This window comes from Chaetodon trifascialis, chromosome 16, assembly GCF_039877785.1.
Source record: "Chaetodon trifascialis isolate fChaTrf1 chromosome 16, fChaTrf1.hap1, whole genome shotgun sequence".
Classification (NCBI taxonomy): Eukaryota; Metazoa; Chordata; class Actinopteri; order Chaetodontiformes; family Chaetodontidae; genus Chaetodon; species Chaetodon trifascialis.
Genome location: NC_092071.1, coordinates 8,919,832 through 8,940,520, shown reverse-complemented (window position 1 = coordinate 8,940,520; position 20,689 = coordinate 8,919,832). Strand labels below are relative to the sequence as shown.

The 20,689-nt window shown below is 42.1% G+C and overlaps 1 protein-coding gene across 2 annotated transcripts in view; it reads left to right on the top strand.

Moving 5' to 3' along the window:
* The window catches only part of LOC139344782 (glucocorticoid receptor-like), a 68,042-nt gene that overhangs the window by 23,006 nt on the left and 24,347 nt on the right, over window positions 1-20,689 (top strand). For both annotated transcript variants that reach the window (XM_070983164.1, XM_070983163.1), the window contains exon 3: window positions 19,726-19,895. In XM_070983164.1, the coding sequence (XP_070839265.1) occupies window positions 19,726-19,895 (170 nt within the window). The remainder of the gene's footprint in view (window positions 1-19,725; window positions 19,896-20,689) is intronic.

The following is a 20,689-nucleotide window of genomic DNA, read 5'->3' as shown; positions in this document are numbered from 1 at the left end:
TAAAAGGTGTTTCACGAAAAGTACAAAACATTACAGGTCAGTATAGTGGCCATTAAAGTGGAGTGAGCCATACATTATTTTAACTCAGTGGAAATTCCCTTTACAAAGTTTTATCTTACTCGTATCCTCAAAGTCTCCTGGGTAATGTACCAATACTAAACAACATTATACTATGACAGTCGGGGTTGTTCAAGTTCAATGAATAATGACTAAGATGTATATCATTTGATTTAATTCGCACATTAGGTAATAATTGTAGACATTGTAGAACTGACATTTTTCCATCCACTCACAGCCTCTAATGTCTCACTTTAGGGACAAGCTAACTTGTGACTTCAGATTTACTGTCACGGTAATGTCCCTGTATGGATGCTGCAGTTTACAAAGCAAACAGCCTATCTTTATCCTCATTTTACCATCTATGGTTGCTATCTGTGGGTTTCTGGTTAGCACAACTGGCTAGTTTTCAGCATTTCCCTTTAGCAACAAGAACAGCTACTCCTGCTGGAGCTCAAGGAATTGCTTGTTGCACCTACTTTGAATTTTGCTCTGAATTTTGTTGAGTTCATTCTTAAGAGTGAGATGCAGTTAGCCTATTTTAACTTGCTGTCTGGAATATAGATGTGGTTGACAATTTTAATCTCTTCTGGGGATGTCCAGCTTTCTTCCATCGCAACAGGAAAATCGCGATGGCATTTGTCCCCACTAATTTGAGCTCGCTCACTCTGAACAATTTATTTTACACAATCTGGAACTCGCCCTCACTCTAATTACCCGCCATTGTATGTCCACCCCCGGTCACTGTACGTCTCCTCCCCTCCAAACCACACTAGCTCCCCTTGTGGTTAAGGCTGCTTGTGCCCAGGAGAGAATAACAACCTTCTCAGATACAATAGCCAGTGTCCAGACAAAGATTAAATAGTGGGTGAAATGTGATTCAGATTCCTAGTAAGCCAAGTATCTCAGGCCCAGCTCCAACAAACCTAAAACTAACCCCATTTAATATTTGGTCCCTGTGTTGCAAATCACTTTTAATCAATGATTTTATTACATCCTCCACGCTTGATTTTCTGTTTTTAACAGAGACTCGGTTAGACGTTAATACTGGGAATGTGATCCTTATTAAATCTACCCCACAAAACATGTTTGACTCTGAGATCCTTTGTAAGACGATATCATCTGGAGAATTTTCATCCTTTGAATATGTGTTTAAAATGGAGATGAAATTCTGTATGCGCTCATATACAGACCACCAAAAATACTCACCACTTTGCCTCGATGATTTTGCTGAGGTGCTGTCAGTTATCTGCACAGACTTTGAATTTTGTCTAGCCATTTCTGGTGATTTTAATATACAAATAGTTAATGACAGAAACATTATTAAACTGTCTGCCACACTTGACATGTTTGATCTGATTCAGCGTGTGAAAGTGCCGACGCATAATAGAGGACACGCTCTAGATTGAGTCATTACTAAGGGTGTCTCAAATGTCACTGTGTGATTAGATCTGGAAAAAAAAGGTACATTAATGAGAACACCACGACCCTTTTGATGGAAGACATCAAATCTGAAACTGTTCCAGCTTTAAATCATGTTGATGATGTGCTGAATAACCTCCGTTCTAAAATTTCATAATTGATGGTGTTGCTCCTGCTAAAGTTGAATTGATTGCTAGTAAGCAAAAGGCTCTTTGGAGAAACTCTGATTCAGCGCTGGACAGCTGAGTGAAAATGGCATAAATCAAACGTCCGGGTTCACTTTGAAATCTGTAAAGAAAAGTTACATATGAACATTAGGAGGCAGGTAGTCATTTTTCTCTGAGATCACTAACAACTAAACTAGTTTCTACCAGCAAATGCAGCGATCAGATACACTATCGATGCCACAATGGCATCTCCAATCCTCAATTCAACCACATGTTGTCTTGATGTTTTACCTACTAAATTCCTGAAAGCAGCCTGATGAAAGCGGCCTGATGAAAGAACCAGTAGCCATTGTTAACAACTCTCTCCAAGCTGGCATTTTTCCAAATGCTTTGAAAACTGCAGTCATTAAACCTCTTCTAAAGAGTCTTGACACTGCTGTACTATACTGTCACCTTATATTAAACCTGCTCTTAGCTACAGTAATCGAAAAAATTGTTCACCAACAACTTAGTCATTTTTTAATCTTCATGACAAAAGGTTCTTTGTCTCCATTGGTGGCTGTTTGTTCGAGCAGATGGCCTTGACCTGTGGGGTTCCACAAGGGTCCGTCTTGAGGCCTCTCTTATTTAACCTTGACCTCTTTAGGCCAAATCATTACACAGCCTACCAAAATTATGCAGATGAATAAATGAAATGTACATTTCACTTACACTGAGTGACTTAGGATCTTTTTGTAACTGCATCTATCAAATCAATGACCAGATGAAGTTAAAGTTTTCACCTAAGACCGAGATCAGGAGGACCAGACAGAAAGACAGAATGTCTGCTTTCACCTTATCTCTTTGTCTCTCATAACACAGAGCCCAGTCAGAAATCTTGCTTAAGAGTAATGTCTGACGAGTAATGTCTGGGCAAGACCTAGAAAACGCACCCATGCCTTCATTTCCAGTAGACTGGATTACTGTAATGGTCTGTTCACGGGGGTTTCAAAGAAAACTCCTCAGCAACTCACTCTGAGTCCTGATGAAAAGTACAAAATATGGCACATTACATCAGTTCTTCAGGAAATCCGTACACTTGCTACCAGTCACCCAGAGGATTGACTTCAAAGTCCTGCTGCTGATCTACAAATCACTCTGGCTCTATCTATATGCTACTCTTTAGCATGTGAATTAATCAAAATGATGCTGACTGTTTACCAGATTTACACTAGGCAGCGCCCAGAACATAGAGGAAAGTACGTACATCCAGTCAGTGTTGCATAAATGGAGCTGAAGTGCAGTATGTTATTTGTATATCTTGAAACTGTTTCACCAAATCGGAATTTGGAATTTGGAAATGTACCAGGTTTTGGTCCTAGTTAATGTTGAAACAGTGCACACAGGCTCTGTGTTAAAAAAATTACCTTGGCTTTCGGTGACACCTTTGGATTTCCTTTTTTAGTAAGAACATTATTTGGCAGATGAGTCTGCCAAGTAATGTAAGCAGCGGGCTCTCTTATCTGTAACCGGCCAGATGCGAGCTGCGAGAAGCAGCTGCGTGTGGGGAAACATCTGAAAACCATGAGGAATAACGCACGTTAATTTGACATTGATAACAGTAATACGCGATCAGCTCCACTGGTGGGGTGAAACAGTCAGATAGCAGTAAGCAGCACAACACATCCTTCATTTTGCATGTTTCATTAGCAATAAATAACAAAATAAAAAGTTGAACATTATAATTTTCCAATACAGTTATGTAATTTATGTTGTAAAGCAGTTTCAGCTGCACTCAGGCATAAACTGCATGACACATATAAAAGTATGATTGATTGTGTGAATGAAGCATTGCCACACCCTGAACAGGAAAACAGTTGGCCTGAAAGACACGACATCACACTTAGTCACATAGCATTGCTTTGTTTATCATGAACTAATGGTAGGGAAAATAAGATTTCGATGAGCATGTGAGAAGACGGCAAGCTTTCATTCACTCTGAAGCACACTGAAGCAAAGTGCTGACAAGGTCACAAAATTAGAATTCAATCAGTAGCTTGATCTTCACACCTCCATATCGTCAAAGATAACTCTGTATCAGCCGGTCACAGCACCTGTGAGTTATTGCAGTCTGTACATAAGCCTGACTTGTAGGTTTTCATTTGAAAATGAAACGAAACACTGAAAGATTTTCCTAAATTTTATGTCTGCCGTGGTGTGGGTGATTTTTCTGGCACGGTTTTTGCAATGCAGAAAACGTGGACGAAATTGCATCCAAAATGCGGATGCAATTTACAAAAAATCAGGGTTTCCCCTACCATTGTAAGTGTTTTGTTCATGGCACCTAGACAGAGTGAATAGAAACAAAAGTACGCTGCTATGTTTTGATGTCACTTACACACACACACACACACACACACACACAGAATCATGTTGAAGACGTCCTGTGAGACAGAGGTAGCGCACTAGCAGGAGCTCATACTCTCAGAAGTGCAACCACATCAGCAGATGCAAGATGTGAGTTTGTTGAAGACTTTGTGGCTGAATGCACAGAGTCAGATATTCTTCTGTAAAAAAATAAAAAAGCTGCGTCCGTTTCTGATCAAGTATTGTAAACAAGGAGGAGTGAGAAGCCTTCCTTTTTAAAAACGAATCATCTGGACACACTTAATGAAGGTGGTAAACATATTTTCAATGCACTCATCTGGTCCCTTTTTAAGGCTTCAGCATGTGATTTACACTAGTCTTTTGTCCTTTGTGTGGCTGCTTTGTGATCTTTTTTTAATGGTCCACCCACCTGCACTCACTGAGGTCATCTGACGTCAGAAAATGAAGTGCTGTCTAAAAGAAAAAAAGATCTTAACTTTTTTCCCGCTTGTCATCCATTAAAGTTCAGTCCAAATGAAAAAATAAAACTTAGTGCTTGTAGGTTCTCAAGAGATTTCTGAGCTTGGATGTGGATGTAGAGTGAGGAGTGGGAGGTCTGCTCTTTAAAGATCTTTGCTCGGCTGTTGACATGTCTTGACAGTGAAATGAAAAGAGCACAGGCCTGGTGAACTGAGAAGAGCAGGGATACTGGCCGGCTGGAGCATCTAGGGAGATTAGCTATGAGGAGTGTGTGTGCATGTGTGTGTATATACGGTGAATTAGCACACACATCCTCTCTGGAGCTCACCTCTGATGCACGCTTTATTATGGTTGCTCCATTAATGGTGACCCATGGTGAAACACGCTACTTTCACCGCTAATGGTTTTGTTTACCTCCATTAAATCAATGCTGCGGATGCCTTTTTTGCTGCTGCTGGTCCGGCAGGAGGAAATTCATGGAGAGAGTCAGTGTTAATCACATGTTTCCAATATTACCTTTTTACTTTATTTCTTAAGCTGTCCATTCTTTATGTTTCTTGAAATTTTAAACCACTGCTTCCATTTGTAAGCTCTTGTCGTTAGCTTTTTGAGCAAGCACCATCCTTTGGGGATCTAATATCAAGCCAATAATGTTTTTATTCTGTTCCAGCAAACAGGCGCTATTCTCAGCGCTGTTGACAGAGGCAGGGGTAATTTGCCCTCCCCTACATGCTGTGAGCTTGTTTCTGGTGCTGTAGTTGTTTGGATAACAATAATAGGAGCCGAGCCATCCGAATCACCTCTCCGGAGCTCTTATCGTGCTCTTTATCCCTCCCTGCTCTTTTTATATCAGTCAGTGAGTTCACCTGAGTGAAAGCTAACATCTGGAGGATCCCTCCCTCCCTCGGGCAGGGCCAAAGATCAGCGCTGAGGCTCATATTCCACTGGCCTCCTCGTTAGAAACTGAAATGTTGGAGAGGGAGGGCAGTGGCCACGGGTTCTTGCCTTCAGTGATACGATCTCTGATGAGATCTGCAGTTTGATTAACGTTGTCCTTTTTCTTCATCCCCTCCTCCTGCTCCTTCCTGTTTCCCTTTACCATCACTCACTTGCTGTCTTTGAATAAGTTTGTAACAGCGGATGCTGTTTATGAAATCTGAATTGTGAAATCGAGGAAAAAATGTGCACAATCTTGTCCTTTTCCCCCTAATCTGCTTATCTTATCTTTTTAAGTGTGCTTTATTTTCACTCTCTCTGCTCCTTCCTCTCATCTCCTCTGTGCTTTTCACCTCCTGCCGTGCCTCCCTTTGTTTTTTTCTCCCCGCCTCTCCTTTCACTGAACTGCACACCCCTTTTCCCAGGAATGAGTTCACCTACAGGAGGAATGGATGAGGCAGATATTCAGTGAACTTCTCTGGGTTAATGATTGACCTCTTTCAGCTTGTGTTTGTGTGTGTGTGTGTGTGTGTGTGTGTGTGTGTGTGTGTGTGTGTGTGTGTGTGTGTGTGTGTGTGTGTGTGCATGCGTGGGTGTGTCCTGTGTGTCCTGTGTGTGTGTGTGTGTGTGTGTGTGTGTGTGTGTGTGTGTGCGCTATAGAGAGAGAGAGAGAGAGAGAGAGAGAGAGGGCAACCTTATGTGCATTAAAAACAGGATAGCCAAATAAAAGCAGTGTTGTGCCCTTATGGACTCCTGGTGAAAGTCTGCTTTGCCTCTTTGAAGTCACACTCAGAAATATGGCAGGAGCGTAAAGTTATACCAGCAGGGGCTGCAGGCAGCTGGGAACAAACTCAAAACCCATTTAAGAAGAGGCAAAAATATTATGAGATAATTATTTTTTATTAGGGTTTTGGATTTGTACGTGCGTGTGTGTGTGTGTGTGTGTGTGTGTGTGTGTGTGTGTGTGTGTGTGTGTGTGTGTGTGTGTGATTTTAACCAATCAAATTCTCTGAAGCTTTTTTTTTTTTTCGACTTTATTTTTTGTTCCGCAGACATTATTATATATTAAAACAGCATAAGATTGCCTTTCACTGAGTGTGACTCAGGCCAAGAAAACCTCAGCTGAGCTTGGCTTCATCCACACAGGCACCGTGACAGCAGTTAAAAACAAATATTCCTTCAGTTTTGTAATAACTGATAAATATTTAACCGAGCTTTGTTGTAATGTACCAGACAGTCCTGTTTGCAGTACACCTTGGGCCAGGCTGAAATCAAATCAAAAACACATGAATACATTAATTTGCATGTCTTGTTGTCCAGGACAGTTTGTATTTTAAGAGGTGAGCAACCTTTTTCATGCCTGACCTTATCTGTTTTTCAACCGCATTTCTCTGTTTCGTTAGTGTTTTTTTTTTTTTCTGCCATGCAGCTTTGCCTGCAGGCTGGCTGTGCTGTGCAGCGCTGTGTTGTTTCGTTTCTGTTGTGTTTCGGCTGTTTAGCCACTCTGCCCTACAGTATATTCCTGTCAGCTATAAATAAGTCTGTTACAGATGGGACGACGGTAAAAGAAACAAAACAAAACATGATTAGTCACGATGACGCGGAGTTGCCTGAAGGAAGGTTAGTTTGACAAAGATTGTGCTAGTTTCAGGATTATGCTAATAAGGAATATTATTGTTTTTATGAGGGAAATGAAATTAAAATTACATCCTTTTTTTTCTCCATATCATCAAAACACAATTTTTAGTTACAGTAACTGCTGACATATTATATTAATATCACATAACAAAGCTCGGTAACACTTTATATTAAGGTACACATGATTAATATTAGTAGCATATTGGCTCTTTATCAGTCATCATAAAGCACTTATTCTGCATGATCCTCTGCAATAACCTCCTATTTACTGCGTATTGAAAGTAAGTAAGAACGTTGGACATGAATTCCAATCTAAATAACCTAACCCTAACCCCTAAAGTGCTTTATAATAAGTAATATTAATGATTAATAATACTGAGCCAATATGTTGGTAACATTCATGCTACTAAGCAGCTAGTTGTTTATCTTAATATAAAGTGTGACCCAAAAGTCTCCTCAGAATTTCTGGCTACGATCAAGTTAAAAAAGAAAAAAAAGTGCATTACTGGCAGATGTTTAAATTGATTTTGATGTTTGGTGTCTTATCGTCACTAACAATCTAGCGTTTTCAGCCATGCTGTAAGGGTATAATTGCATGTCAGTCATGATTGTTGTGTACTGCGTTTTCACCAACTGGTCAGATATGTTAACAAAACAAATTGCACCAGACAGTTTATGGACCACAAAACCTAAACACCACCTCTGTAGCTGCACCCGAGTGGAAACACTGCGTCGGCAGGCAGCTCGATAGATGCGTAGTGTTCCAGTACACGTTTGAAACGTTGCTGCAGCGGTGCAGAGGCTGTTTTTCTTTGGAAAACCGAAATACTGCCATAGTTAGGATTTTATTTTTGCAGTCGCCTGTAACATAAGAACCATTGGTGATGTCCAGAAAAAATAACAGGAAAATCTTATGCTCATGTTTATTTCATTTCTTAAATCCGGTGTGACGTGGTGCCTTTTGCTGAAGCCTGAGCCACAGTAGAGTTTTGCAGTGCACCATCATTGGATAGATTTACTAGTGTGACACAAAATTTCCACATGGATTTATATCTTTATTGCTCATACTGAGGAAACTTTTATCACGTACTGTAGCAAAATTTTCGAAAAGCTGTGCAGTTTGTAATAAAATATGAGCTATATTTGATAACAGCGTAGCTGATGCTATCAGCTAACAAGCAAACTGTAGATAACAGTATCCTGTAACTGTACATGAATATACTGCTTATACTATAAATTCAGTAGAGTGAGCTACCCCTAAAGAGTTGCTTGCAAAAGCAGAATTGTATTCCCATGCTAACCGCTTGATTACTAATTAGAAAGGAAGGATAGTTGGAAGGTCTGTAGGTCTCCAATCTACAGTTGCACATGAATGCATCGTTCAAGCAGAACTGTCAGTATTCACTTTAAACTCCATCTCCCTGCAGACTTTGTGAAGACGGAAATGCATAAAATTTAGCATAATGCACCTGAAACAACTGGCACTGTGTTGTACTGTTCTCTGATGAAAGCGTGCCACATCAATCCTATTTGATGACAGACTGTAGCTGTTTACTCGCTTCCTCCGATCTGTTATAGATAAGAGACTTAGGCAGAAACCATAGTGCACAATATGCTAATTTCCTTATTAGCTCTTACCAGGGTTTTAGCTTGTTTATCACCAAAGGCATAGGTTTCGTTTCAGCTCTGGGGGAGGGCACATATTAAGTGGAGGTCTGTGGGTTTTTGGCTCCAGTTTGTGCTTTTTCTGCAACAATTCATGGTGTAAATGTCTTTATTTAAGTAAAGTAAAACACAAAATTGATGCACAGGTGACAAAATATACTGGAATGTGATGCAGTAGGGTTTCCTGACTGTAGTGTGTGAACTCTTGACTGTTTGCATCTGACTGGTTCTTCCTGCATGAAGTTCACGTTGGGAAAATTGGTTGCACCAAAATGCCTCATGTTCATGTTGAAAACATCTCTTATTTAAGATTGTTGAATGAATTTATAGGCCATATGTAAATTTCACTTGATGAAAGGCAAATTCAGATGTCCCACACTGTCAACAAATGACTTGCTGCCGATCTTTTGACTGTCTTTGGACCTCGTCGTCCTTTGCTCTTCTGGTTCCTCCTCTGGCTGCTTCTTCATTCTGCTCTATGGCAGCCATATGCTTTTGAGGTTGCATACTGCCACCATCTACTTTACTGGAGGCATTGTTGCATATATGAGTGCGTGTCCCCTATGTCGACCCTGAATTCTGCATCTCTAAGTTTCCCAACAGTGCAAGGACTGGTATTGTTTAGATTTCGGAGACTCTGATTTGGATCCAATTTCTGTTTTGCTGATGAACTGCTGCTGTGCTGCTTGACTGCATATGACTTTGCTGTCTCCTTCCATGCTGCAGTAAATGCTCTCTCATCTTAGGCAGACTTCTCCATGACAGGAAACTAGTTTGGCAAAGTGATTACGTTTCAAAGATGCACATGTAAGCACTATCGCACGTATTCATCCATCACCAGTGATCGGGTCTTTATAAATTTGGAACCTGCCCCATTTTAGATCTGGTTCTTCGTGCTTGTACACTTCCACACATACACCGCCTGCCTCCTGCACTCTGATCCCTTCCTCCCTGTCTGTCAGCAGCATGCAGTGTGCATCTTTAACTTCATTAATCTCTTTGCAGACAGAGATTGTAGGCGTATGTAAATTTAACCCTCCATTAGTCATCTTAAGCCTCCACTGCTCTCCTCTGCCAATGCTGCTGCTGTTAACATTTTCTCTGCATTCTTGCCTCCCAGCTCTGCCTGCCCACTTGACTTCCTGTCTACCCATATGCGTGACCTGTTTTGCACCTTCAAGACACCACAGTACCGACTACAGTAGGATGAGGCTCGGTGGACTCGTCTCTAAGGGCATAATTTTGGGCCTGCACATTGTTCTTCAGTCAGTGTTTTAATGAAACTGATTGGAAGGAAGGCTGTAGGCTATAGGCCTGTCCACACACTGACCCCAATGGAAATCCCAGGAATGTAACAGCATTAATTTATATAATCTAAGCTCAGATACAGTACAGGGGGAAAAAGATCAATTTAAACCACACTATGCTTGAGGTCAGTGCCAATTCTATTCATTAGTTGCTAGCGGGCAGCGATATAATGCCAGTTCAATGATGGGAGTCAATGGTGTCATTTGCTTGATGCTAGCAGCCGGCAATGGCAGCTAGCTGTCGTCTTTTTCTCCATTTCCTCAGACGCAGACACTTATTTTCATAAGCTGTGTCAGGCCAGACCTCGAGGTGACACGGGGTGCACATATCCAGTTTCAGTGTCTACTGTAGTTTATGTAAAACGGGCCTGACATTCAACACTTTTGACGCCTGCAGCCCTCATTCTCTGCTGTGTTGTATGTTTAAACCTTTTATGCATTTTAGTGCAGTAAATGTAGGCCAAAGAGTGGAATGGATGTGGATATTTTTTTTCTTTTTTCTCAGCACAGCACAGCCCAGCACAGCACTGCTTTCCACTCCCTCTTTCTTCATCCACCGATGACAGATATAGAAGTACTTTTTAAATTTCTTTCTCATTGATCTATTTACTTGCATGCATTTGAAACATCCAGTGATGGAATAACTAAGTATTGTACATCATGTAGTTGCACTTTAGCACGATATACACTCTTAAAAAGAATGTGTTTGGGCTGTTTGTTTCAACATTATTATAATATCATTGTAATAACAAATATATATGTAAGTCTATATATTATATATAGACTTTGAGTTTTATCCCAAACTGTCGAACTTGTGGTCTAGCAGGTAGAACTCTTTCCCCTCCAACAGTAGGATGTTTATATCACTATGATATACATGTTTATGGCCTTGATAAATATTTCTATAACCGTGGCGAGCGCTGTAATGTGATCACTGTTGGCTTACATGCTGCATGCCACTTCTTCTTGTTCATAGCAACAACAAGAGAAGTGACAATAAAAGCCAACATTGGCACAGTAGCCCCTCTGAATACTGTTATGACAGCATTTTGAGATTTAAAGCCATTTCAGTGATATTAAGGTAAATTATCAGTTGGCAAGAGGAGATGGAGAAAGAGGAAGAGACAACAAAAAGTGGGTGAAAGGGGGAGAGAAGAGTTTCTTGTGGGTGATTTGTGGGGGCCCAAAGCATTAAGGTGCTAAATGAAAGCTAATTACATTAGGGCACCAGGGGAAATGGGTGCTGTGTGGCCTCAGGCCCTGGCCATCTATCTGATTTAAGATACACAGTGTGTCAGCAGCAAATCGAATCTGCAGGGAGCAATTGAAGGTTCCATTCACACACACACATGCACGAACACACACGCGCACACACACCAAGGCTTTATTACAGCAGTGTTTGTATCATCCTCCCCGGTGGTGGATAACGGTGGGTCAGTAGAGTCCCTCCTCATGTTATTAATTAGACGTTGGTCAAAGATGGGCTGCAAATGATGCTGAGCATTCGTTTTTTATTCCCGGTGCTTTAGACCGGTGGGATTTACAGCCTCGGTACAAAAATGTTCGCTTTCATGAAAGGGAAGCACAATTTCAAATGATTGCTAAAATGATTATTCAGCGAATTGATTAGCTTGCTGTAGTTCTGTCCTGTAGTCGGATGATAATTTATTCATTTACTTAAGTTATTGCCTGATGCTAAGAGACTCAGAAACTTTGTATTAATTTAGCTGTTAGCGAGAATGAGGAATGGGTATTCATCATCGTTGTGGTAGTTCTTTTGATTAGATAATAATAATAATGTTATTTAATAATTCATGTCTCCATCAGTAATGGAAAAATGATGGTTGCTTGGAGGTTGGGCTTCCAGTCTGTCCAGACAAACAGTCTAAAGCCCAAAGATATTCAGCTTAATCACAGACGACTGAAAATACAAGCAACCCATTATCAAAATAGTTGCAGGAAAATTTTCTGTTGATCGTCTGTTTCTGTTTTGAGTTGAGTTGCAGTCTAATTTTTTTTTTTTTTTAATCTTAGCTCTGTGTTGCCTTGAACTACCTACTCGCTGCAAACCTCTTTCAGTGTTGCTTTTAATACATAAAGAAAAAACACCTTGCAATATCCATAACCACAGTTTTTACACTATTTTTGTGACAACAATAATAATGCTGCACATTAGTCAGAATAGTTGCGAAAACAACACAGCTTGAAAAAGCTGCAGCACGTATATACACCAGCTTCAGAAAACACAGAAAGTCCAGTATATTTAGCTCAGCTTCACGATATGCAGCTCTTGAGGTGTTGTAGAACAGAACTCACACTGAGTTAAACAGAAAGACTGTGCCATTGCCCTTCATTCTGCTCCCTGTGGTACACACCATGTGGCCCAATTTCCTGTAAAGCCCCACATTCCAAAACAGCATAGCTACGCTCCAGGGACTTAACATGTGACCTCATCTAGCCTAAACTGTACCCTCCTCAGACAGGAACAGTAGAAGTTGTGTCTCCTGTGTAGCTGCTCTCAACTGCTCTCTTCTGTTCAGGACATTATCTTGTACATGTGATTGAGAGAAAAAGGCCTCACTGTCTGTCCCGTTAACACGCTTTCCAGATCGCTGTCACCTCACTCACCTGCTCTGCCTGCACAGGCTCTCCACTCAATAACCGAAGCTGCGTAAAGGGACGACTGGGCCGGGTGATGCTGAAATCAACATCACAGCAATGATTTTCACGTCCTAAAAGGAAGCAGACTCACTTAAATAACCACGCTGAGGTCCGTCATATTAAACAGCAAGATAACACGATGCGGCTGTGATGTCTAGCAGTCCTCAAATATTCCTTTTCATTCCGGTTCATTACTTGTTTTATCAGTTTTCAGACACAGTAAAATTGTTATCAACTGTTTTGACAGCATAATCGTCTGTCGCAGTATCCACAGTCTGCCCTGATTGGCACAATGCAATCCCACTAAAAGGAAATAAACAGAGATATTAAAAAAGTGCAGCCCTGCGGCCAGGTCAGTCGTTTTGAAGCTTCATTTTCTCTCCTTCCTGTCTGCTTCCAGAGAGGGTTGCATATTGGATCCCTGCAGCAGTTTGTATATCTCCACAGTATGTAGTTTATTTATAAGTTGAGCGCTACTCCGCAAATACTGCATGATGCAAATTGAGCAGGTGATCCCACTGCAAAGCATCTCTACTCAGCTGCACATTTTCAACTTGATTCGTAGTGTTGTTCTGCCCTGTTTGTCATGTGACCGTGCAGCGCTTTGCATTGTGTTGTAGCATGGCTTTAGCAAGCATTGTGAACACACAAGGCATTTACACGTCAGCCCCAATCAAAGGAAGAAAATTGTGCTCAAGCCTGATGAGAAGAAGGCGGCAGAGCAGCGACTGATTTGTATCAGAATGGGAGTTAAAAGTTCCCGAGTTCACTGCCAGTCGCAGTGGAAATTACAGTTAATGAGACGTCACTGTGGCTGCTCTGCTAATGACTTTGAGCGTTTGTGTATTTTAGAACACAAATAAGACACAGAGAGTAGATGTGGGGGGAAAAAAAACAATTGGGGGATGGCACAAACATCAACTGTCACTCCATGCATGAGAGGAAGTCAAAGGGCTTGGCTGAATTATGAGTTTGTTTTTCCCTCTTTGAGCTTTCACTTCTCCTGCGCTCTGACTCGCCTCACTCACGCTACCCTGCACTTATCAAAAGACCTGGTGGACAAACTCTCCGCTCGGGATGAAAAGGCTCCTTCTCATGTCATGTGTTTTCTAAGTCAGTCAGGGCAGCCGTGGATGAAATTGAAGTGAATGCCGTCAATGAAATGGATTGGAGGAATTTTTATTACCTCAACCGACAAGTCCTCCCACTAAGATGAAATAATGTGGGTAGTTTGCCACTGCCTTTGAAATACACCCCTGTGAGTGACAACACGGTTTGTCAGTTGTTTTCTGCTCCACCGCCAGGACGGTTTCACTGTGAATAGGTTGAGGCACAAAAACGAGGTGATGTTATGAAGTGATGATGAAGTGGCAGCACTGTAAAGCGATTTTGACCCTTTAGATGTGAGGAGGGGCGGGCGGGTGGGTGGAGTTAAGTGGTGGAAAATAGAGAGAAGAAAAGAGGGAGCCATCATACAATCACATGATGATTTCTGAAACAAGGGTAGCTTTATAACTGTGCTCCTCTCTAGCAACCAAAGGCTCCACTCAGTAATTCAAAGACCAAATCAACACACACGCATGCACGCACATGCAAACATGCACACGCACACATACAAGCTTCATATTAGTGACACACACTGAAAACACACACATACTGCTGCTGTGTACGCTTGTCTCCGGGTAGGTGAGCTGGATAATCCCATGACTCGCCTGACCTCCTCCATACTTCTGCCAATAGTGACACTGGATTGGCTGAGAGGCTGAACGCGGTGGGGGAGGAGGCGTCTGTCCCAGCAGTGGTAATACGAATATTATATAACCTTGGCAGATGAGGCAGTCTGAAGGGAAGGGGAAGAGGGGGAATGAGCAATGAGAGAGAGAGAGAGAGAGAGAGTGCTGGTGAGAGAGACGGATGTGGTGGAGAGAGAGGAAGTGAGAGTAGGGAAAGGCAGGAAGGGGAAAAAAGAAGTACAGTAAAACAGTGAAATTACACAATAAAGATTAAAAAGTCAGGGGACAGATTTCTTTTTATTGTTTTACATAATGGGTGGATGATGCATGCTGCACAGTATTACCAAATAATTAGACAGCATTAATTTTGTTAATGATGATCAAGATGATGATGAATTGGCCATATTTGAATGCAGTCCTATGTCACACCTGCATAGTTTATTTGTAGTATTTATGTATATGACATGAGCAACATGAACATGTCAACGTATGATTTTTAAGTTCACCTTTTGAATTTAAGAGATGGCCTGTTGCACACACCAGTTAGCAATAGATAAATAACTATAATCGTAAAATACTTTGCTTTACCAAGAACAAGTAAAATGAGTATTTTTGGGTCTTTGCTTTGGACTCTGGGGAACTGCCATGGACATTTTCTGACATTTTTGTATGAACTGAGAAAATAATCATCATATTCATCGGTAATGAATATAATTATCAGTTGCAGGCCTTCATCTGAGCCCTGCGTTTTCGAGGAGATGCCATCAAGATATGCGGCTCATGACGGCAGCCTGTCGCAATACCAGCAGTTCTGCAATACATGATATGCTGCAATCATTCAGTAATGATGCAGCTTGGTGGAAGTGAAGACTTGTTGCCAGTTTAGTATACTGACTGAATCAAATTAGCACACGGTTCAATAAACATCATCTCAGTCGACAAATTGCGTGTGTACCCCTGAGATGGGCTGGCAGACTTTATAAATACATGGAATATAACATTTTGCCTTTTGAATGTAGGTCACACTCTCTTCTCTATGGGTCTTCAGTGATGGTCGTCCTTTCTGAGAACCCACTCACTATGAGAGAGTAGGCAGAGCATGGAGGATGTTCATTATGTGCCAGGGTTGCCTTAAAAAAAAACTAAGCATAGCTATTCAGCTAAGATATATGCACTTGGAATATACAATCCACATTTTAACTGGAAGCGAAAACCGTCCCAACAACAGCTGTGTTTGTCATCAAAAGCGTTGCACAACAAAGACAACACTGTGTTTTTAACATTATCCCACGGTTTTAGAGAAGTTTAGATAGAAGTTCCTTTTATCAAAGGGACAAGACTTTTCTCAGTGCCCACATGTGATATAAAAGTAAGTTAGATACGCACTACAGCGTACTATTTTCCCAACATGTTTGCCATAATATGTTCGACCAAGTCAGCCAGTTTCCATGTTTGTTTCAAGCCTCAGCGCTCCCATACTGTACATCTCTCTGCTGAAAGAAACCGCTCTCCCACCACCCGTTCGCCCGTTACATACTTTCTGCTCCCACACGTTAGCCTAAAAAAGCTTTGATCTTAACGGAAAAACTATCATCTCATCGGTTCCCAGTGAAGTCACTGGTGTACAATTCCCCAGCGACAGAGCAGGTCAGCCCAGTTCACTTCTCCCTCTGTAGCTGCTACAGGCCCTTTGTTTGTTGTGGACTGTCATTAGTGCTGATCTGTCTTTTCCACCTCCTCAGCACATCATGTCATGTCATTAAGAAAATGTGTAACACATTTAAAGCTTGTCTAGCTGCTCAGGTTTGATTTATTCTGATCTAAACAATTGGCATAGCAGCACCCTTTTCATTGTCAATGAAGGAGGCAACATTGATTTCCACTCTGCGCAGTTTGTGTAGAGATACAGAGGATTGTGTGTTCTGAACAAAATCCTGCAGGCATATATTATCTGTTGCAGCAGGATTTCATTTTTCTAATTCATTGTTTTTGTCCTTGAGTCTTGTTGCCAAGGCCCTCCAATATATCTGCGCAGTCTCTCAGTATTGACACATATTGTTAGCATGTGTTCACACTCAGAAAGAGACGTTTGTAGGTAGAAGTAAGATAGAGAGGGAAGTGATTGGAAGCGTGCCTCAGAGTGTAAATACTGCTCAGCCTGCCCAGTTTTTGTTACAGTTACCTTTTTTAAGACCCGGCGCTTGACTGGTACAACCAGTTATGTGCGCACACGTGTGCACACAGTCAGTGCGGGTGGAGAAAGAGCAGCAAAGGACAGTAAACTGCAACCTACATTTAGGTGTTTATTCCTATCTTCGGCCTAAGTGCCTTCTCAAAATGTTGGCGTGCAGGTGTGTTTTTTACGCTTCTGTTTTCCACACGTGTTAACCAGACTGTGTTGACTCCCGTGTGTGTTTGTTGTTGATGTGCTCATGCTCACACGCAAGTCACTTTTTCTGTGTGCGTCTGAGTGAGTAAATGCACATGTTTATTGCGCTCTGCTCCAGTATGGAGGCATTCCTAATGAGGCTTGAATCTGCGCTGCATGGCTCAGAGCCACGCTTGTTGGCTCAGCGGTGGGAGGAGCATGTGAGTTAGAGCAGGACTCAGGGGTATCATAAATGCTAAATTCAAACACCACCCTGTGGTCATTTTATATTACCAGCATTTTAAGTCATGTTGAAATTGAACAGGATACGTTTTGATAGCTCTCTAATGCACTTAAAAATACAAAAAATGGCCATAAAAAAAGAGGAAATGAAGAGTCTACATGCTGAACATAGGATACTGTAGATCAAGCCCTGCAGTGCAGTCGTGAATAATAAAAACTCTAACGAGCTGGAAAACCTCAAATTATTAAAGCAAATACCGTGTGAATGCCTGCACTTAGTGTCATGTGATCTGCCGTTTCACCGCAGCCGTCCAGAGCGAGCCATCGCAGGTCAGACATCGGCCGATAATTAGTGTTCACAGCATCTTCGCTCGAATCCCGCCATAGCCGCTTTAAGTTGACAAGTAATGAGAGAGCCGGAAAGATGAGCACATAGCAACAGGACACCATACTGCTCATAACGGGGGTTCAAAGAGGACCATTTCTATTAATACCCTACTACTGCCAGGCTGACGATCCTGAGTTAAGACTGGTACATATCAGAAAGTGTCTGCCAAAATTTGCAGAGTGCTAGTGTTGCAGATAAAGTCTAACCATAGCGTGCGTAGGTCATGGTCAGGGTGAGCTGAACTAGTTCATTTCAGTGTCATGCAAGGTAATTACTATGGGGAATCCTGGAATTATCACTGCTGTGCTTATTAATAACGCAGCCTATGCTGCATTACACTGCCTGTGATGAATCATGCTGTTTACAGTATGCGCAGGATCGATTGCACAGCAAGGTGGAAATGAGTGTGGGTGCGTTCCTGGGTCTGTATATGCCATTTTTGGTGTCAAATGTAGGTCACGGTTGTGTTAAGGTTGATTACAGTAGCTCCGTCAGAAAGTCCAAAACAGTTACAAACTGTGGGTTTGCTAAGTTTCAGAATGAGCCATGCAGAATCATTTCAGTGTTAGTTGCGCAGCCTTCTAGGTCTGTGGTTGAGTTGTGTATTTCTTGTTTGAATAAACCTATTGTCTTTCTGTATTTCTCACCGTGTTTTTAGTTTGAGTACTCACAAAGCGAATCCTCCTCGTGCTTTTAACCTGAAGAGGGTATATAGCCCTAGCTTTCATGTGTATTAGCGTCTCTGACGATGCACATTTTCTGCAGATCATGTCATCCCTGCGAGGGTCTTCCGGACTCCCTGCTCTCCCCTCCCCCTCTGTTTACGCCATCTGCTGAACAGTGTGATTCTATGCTTTTCAGACGACTGCCAAAAATTGAGATGACATCGCTTTCCTAATCCCGCTACTATTTGAACCTGTCTGCATGTGGTGGGAATGATCTTGGCTTGTTCAGCGTTAAGCTATGGCTAAACTTCTTAGCTGGACATCTTCCAACATCCACCACCTCTACTCCCCCTTGGTCGCAGTCCAATTTGCATAAGCCAGTGTCGTCTTTCCAATGACCATGAGGCTCCGGCCACTGTGAATTCAGGTCGTGCTTGTTTGGGAGAAGGGGTGGGTGTGGCTCCTGGTCTGTGAGACGGACTCTGACAAGTTGCAGTTTCCCCACTCCTGTCGTGCAAACATGGCTCGCTTGCTTGAAAGCAGAAAAAATGTGTATAAGTGGCTAAGATATCTGTCGGCCTGAATGTAAAGTCATTATCAAGCTTAGCGAGCCAGCTCTGTTACATAATGCCCATATACATTCCAACTAGTGCACTGCCAAAACAAACAAGGGAGAAAAGATTTAAGCCCTTCTAATGCGGTCAAATTCTTGTCATGGATTACACAGCCGTGTCAGTCTAACAGTAGTCTGGAGTCTGTTTGGCGGCAACACGCCCTTAAACCTGACACACTCTTGGTGTACATGCTGGAACTTTGCCTGCAATACATCTTGGCGTCGGTGCCGACTTGAGCTTCACGCTGCGGTTTAGGCGTCTCCGTTACTTTAGGTCTAATAAATATTGGCATTTGAGGGTAATGACAACTCACGCCAGTTTTTTGAAGAGCTTTAAAGGAAGCGTTAAACAAAGTTGGAGGCTCGGGGTGAGATTTAGAGCTTAGTTTTGGCACAGAAGAGTCATCGTTAATGATAGGCGTCGTTGGTTTTGGCTTACAGTATTTGCTCGCTTGCTTTGCTTTGCATTGAGCGTTAATGAAGAAAGCAGCTCATCAAAGTCACAAGCCATCAGCTATATCACGTTTGAGTCAGAGAGCTCGATCTGAGGACAACCACTAAGTCAAGTTCATGTCGGATCATTGTGCTCTAATACAGAACAAACAGTATAAGAAATGTCTCTTGTGTTGTTTCAGTTATTTGCCTCTCATCACTGCAGGGTGTGTATATATAGGAACCATTCGTGTGCAGTATGCTTTTTTTTAGCAATGCCACCGTTGTGCTAAACATTCAAGCCCTTGTTCTAATCTAATTTCATGCCATTGCCATTGGAAAAGACTCCATCAATCAGAGAAACAGCAGCACAATCGAAATGTTTATCTGTCCTCAGCTCAGATATTTCCCTCACCCGACTGGATTAGTCCACAGGGTTCGCATGTCTCCTAGCAACAGCACAACATACCACTGAGGCTGTAAAGCAGCCCTCTGCAGCCTGCCATAAATTTATCACAAACATCTTTAGGTTTACATGCAGCTCACTCATCTTGACATGTTTCCCTCTTTTCTCCCTCTCTCTCTTTTTCTGCACGCATTTCAGCTCGTCACCCAGAGCGGGAGAGGCCAGCAGTTCTGCGGTGCCGGGCCAGTCCAAGCCCAGCGGGCAGACACACAAGATCTGCTTGGTGTGCTCAGACGAGGCCTCGGGATGCCACTACGGGGTCGTGACCTGCGGCAGCTGCAAGGTGTTCTTCAAGAGGGCTGTCGAAGGTTGGTCTCACACAGCTACCTGCGTCCGCTCACTCAAGCACACCACTGAAAGCACATTTTAGATTTGATTTATGGTATTTACATTAATGTCTGTGAGGAAAAAGTTTGAGAACATTGTAAATTGTGGCCACATATACATCAGGGCTTAATCAGATTTGCATATTCATGTCCGTGTATTCTATATTATGCAGCCACAACCTTGTGCATGTGCACCTAATAGCAATGGTTAGCATCCATTAAATTTGTACATCTTGTCCCAAAGATTCTCATTCATTTGACTTACATAAGATCAGCTCTGAAGCTGTTGTGCAACAGTGAAACATCTTTGCCGTTTCTTTGTTCTTAGGCAGCAGAAAATTGAATTATTTCTCAAAATCCAAGGTCAGAGTGCAATAACAGGGTTCTCGTTGAGCATTAGTAGACACACATCACACACTTGCATTTTTGTGGGTTTGAGTCCTTGCCTTGCATGTCACGGCCTCCTCTTCTCCTGTCTGTCCTGTGTCAAAGCAGAGGTGACTTACAAGTCATTTTTATTGACGACCAAAAACTGGAAAAAGCCTCCTGCAAAAACATTTCCGCCATGATACCTTTCCGATTAACCGGCAGAGGACTGGTATTATAATGACTTTGTAAGACAGCCATTCTTCTGCTTTGCCTCACAAACAGTTGTCTCCTGAACCAGTATTCAGTTTTTGTCTCACAGGCAAACCGTCTGTGCACTAATTGCCTTGACACAGCCTTGAGATGGGAGGGGCAGGAATGCACCTGACAAACAGACAGTAATTTGTGTT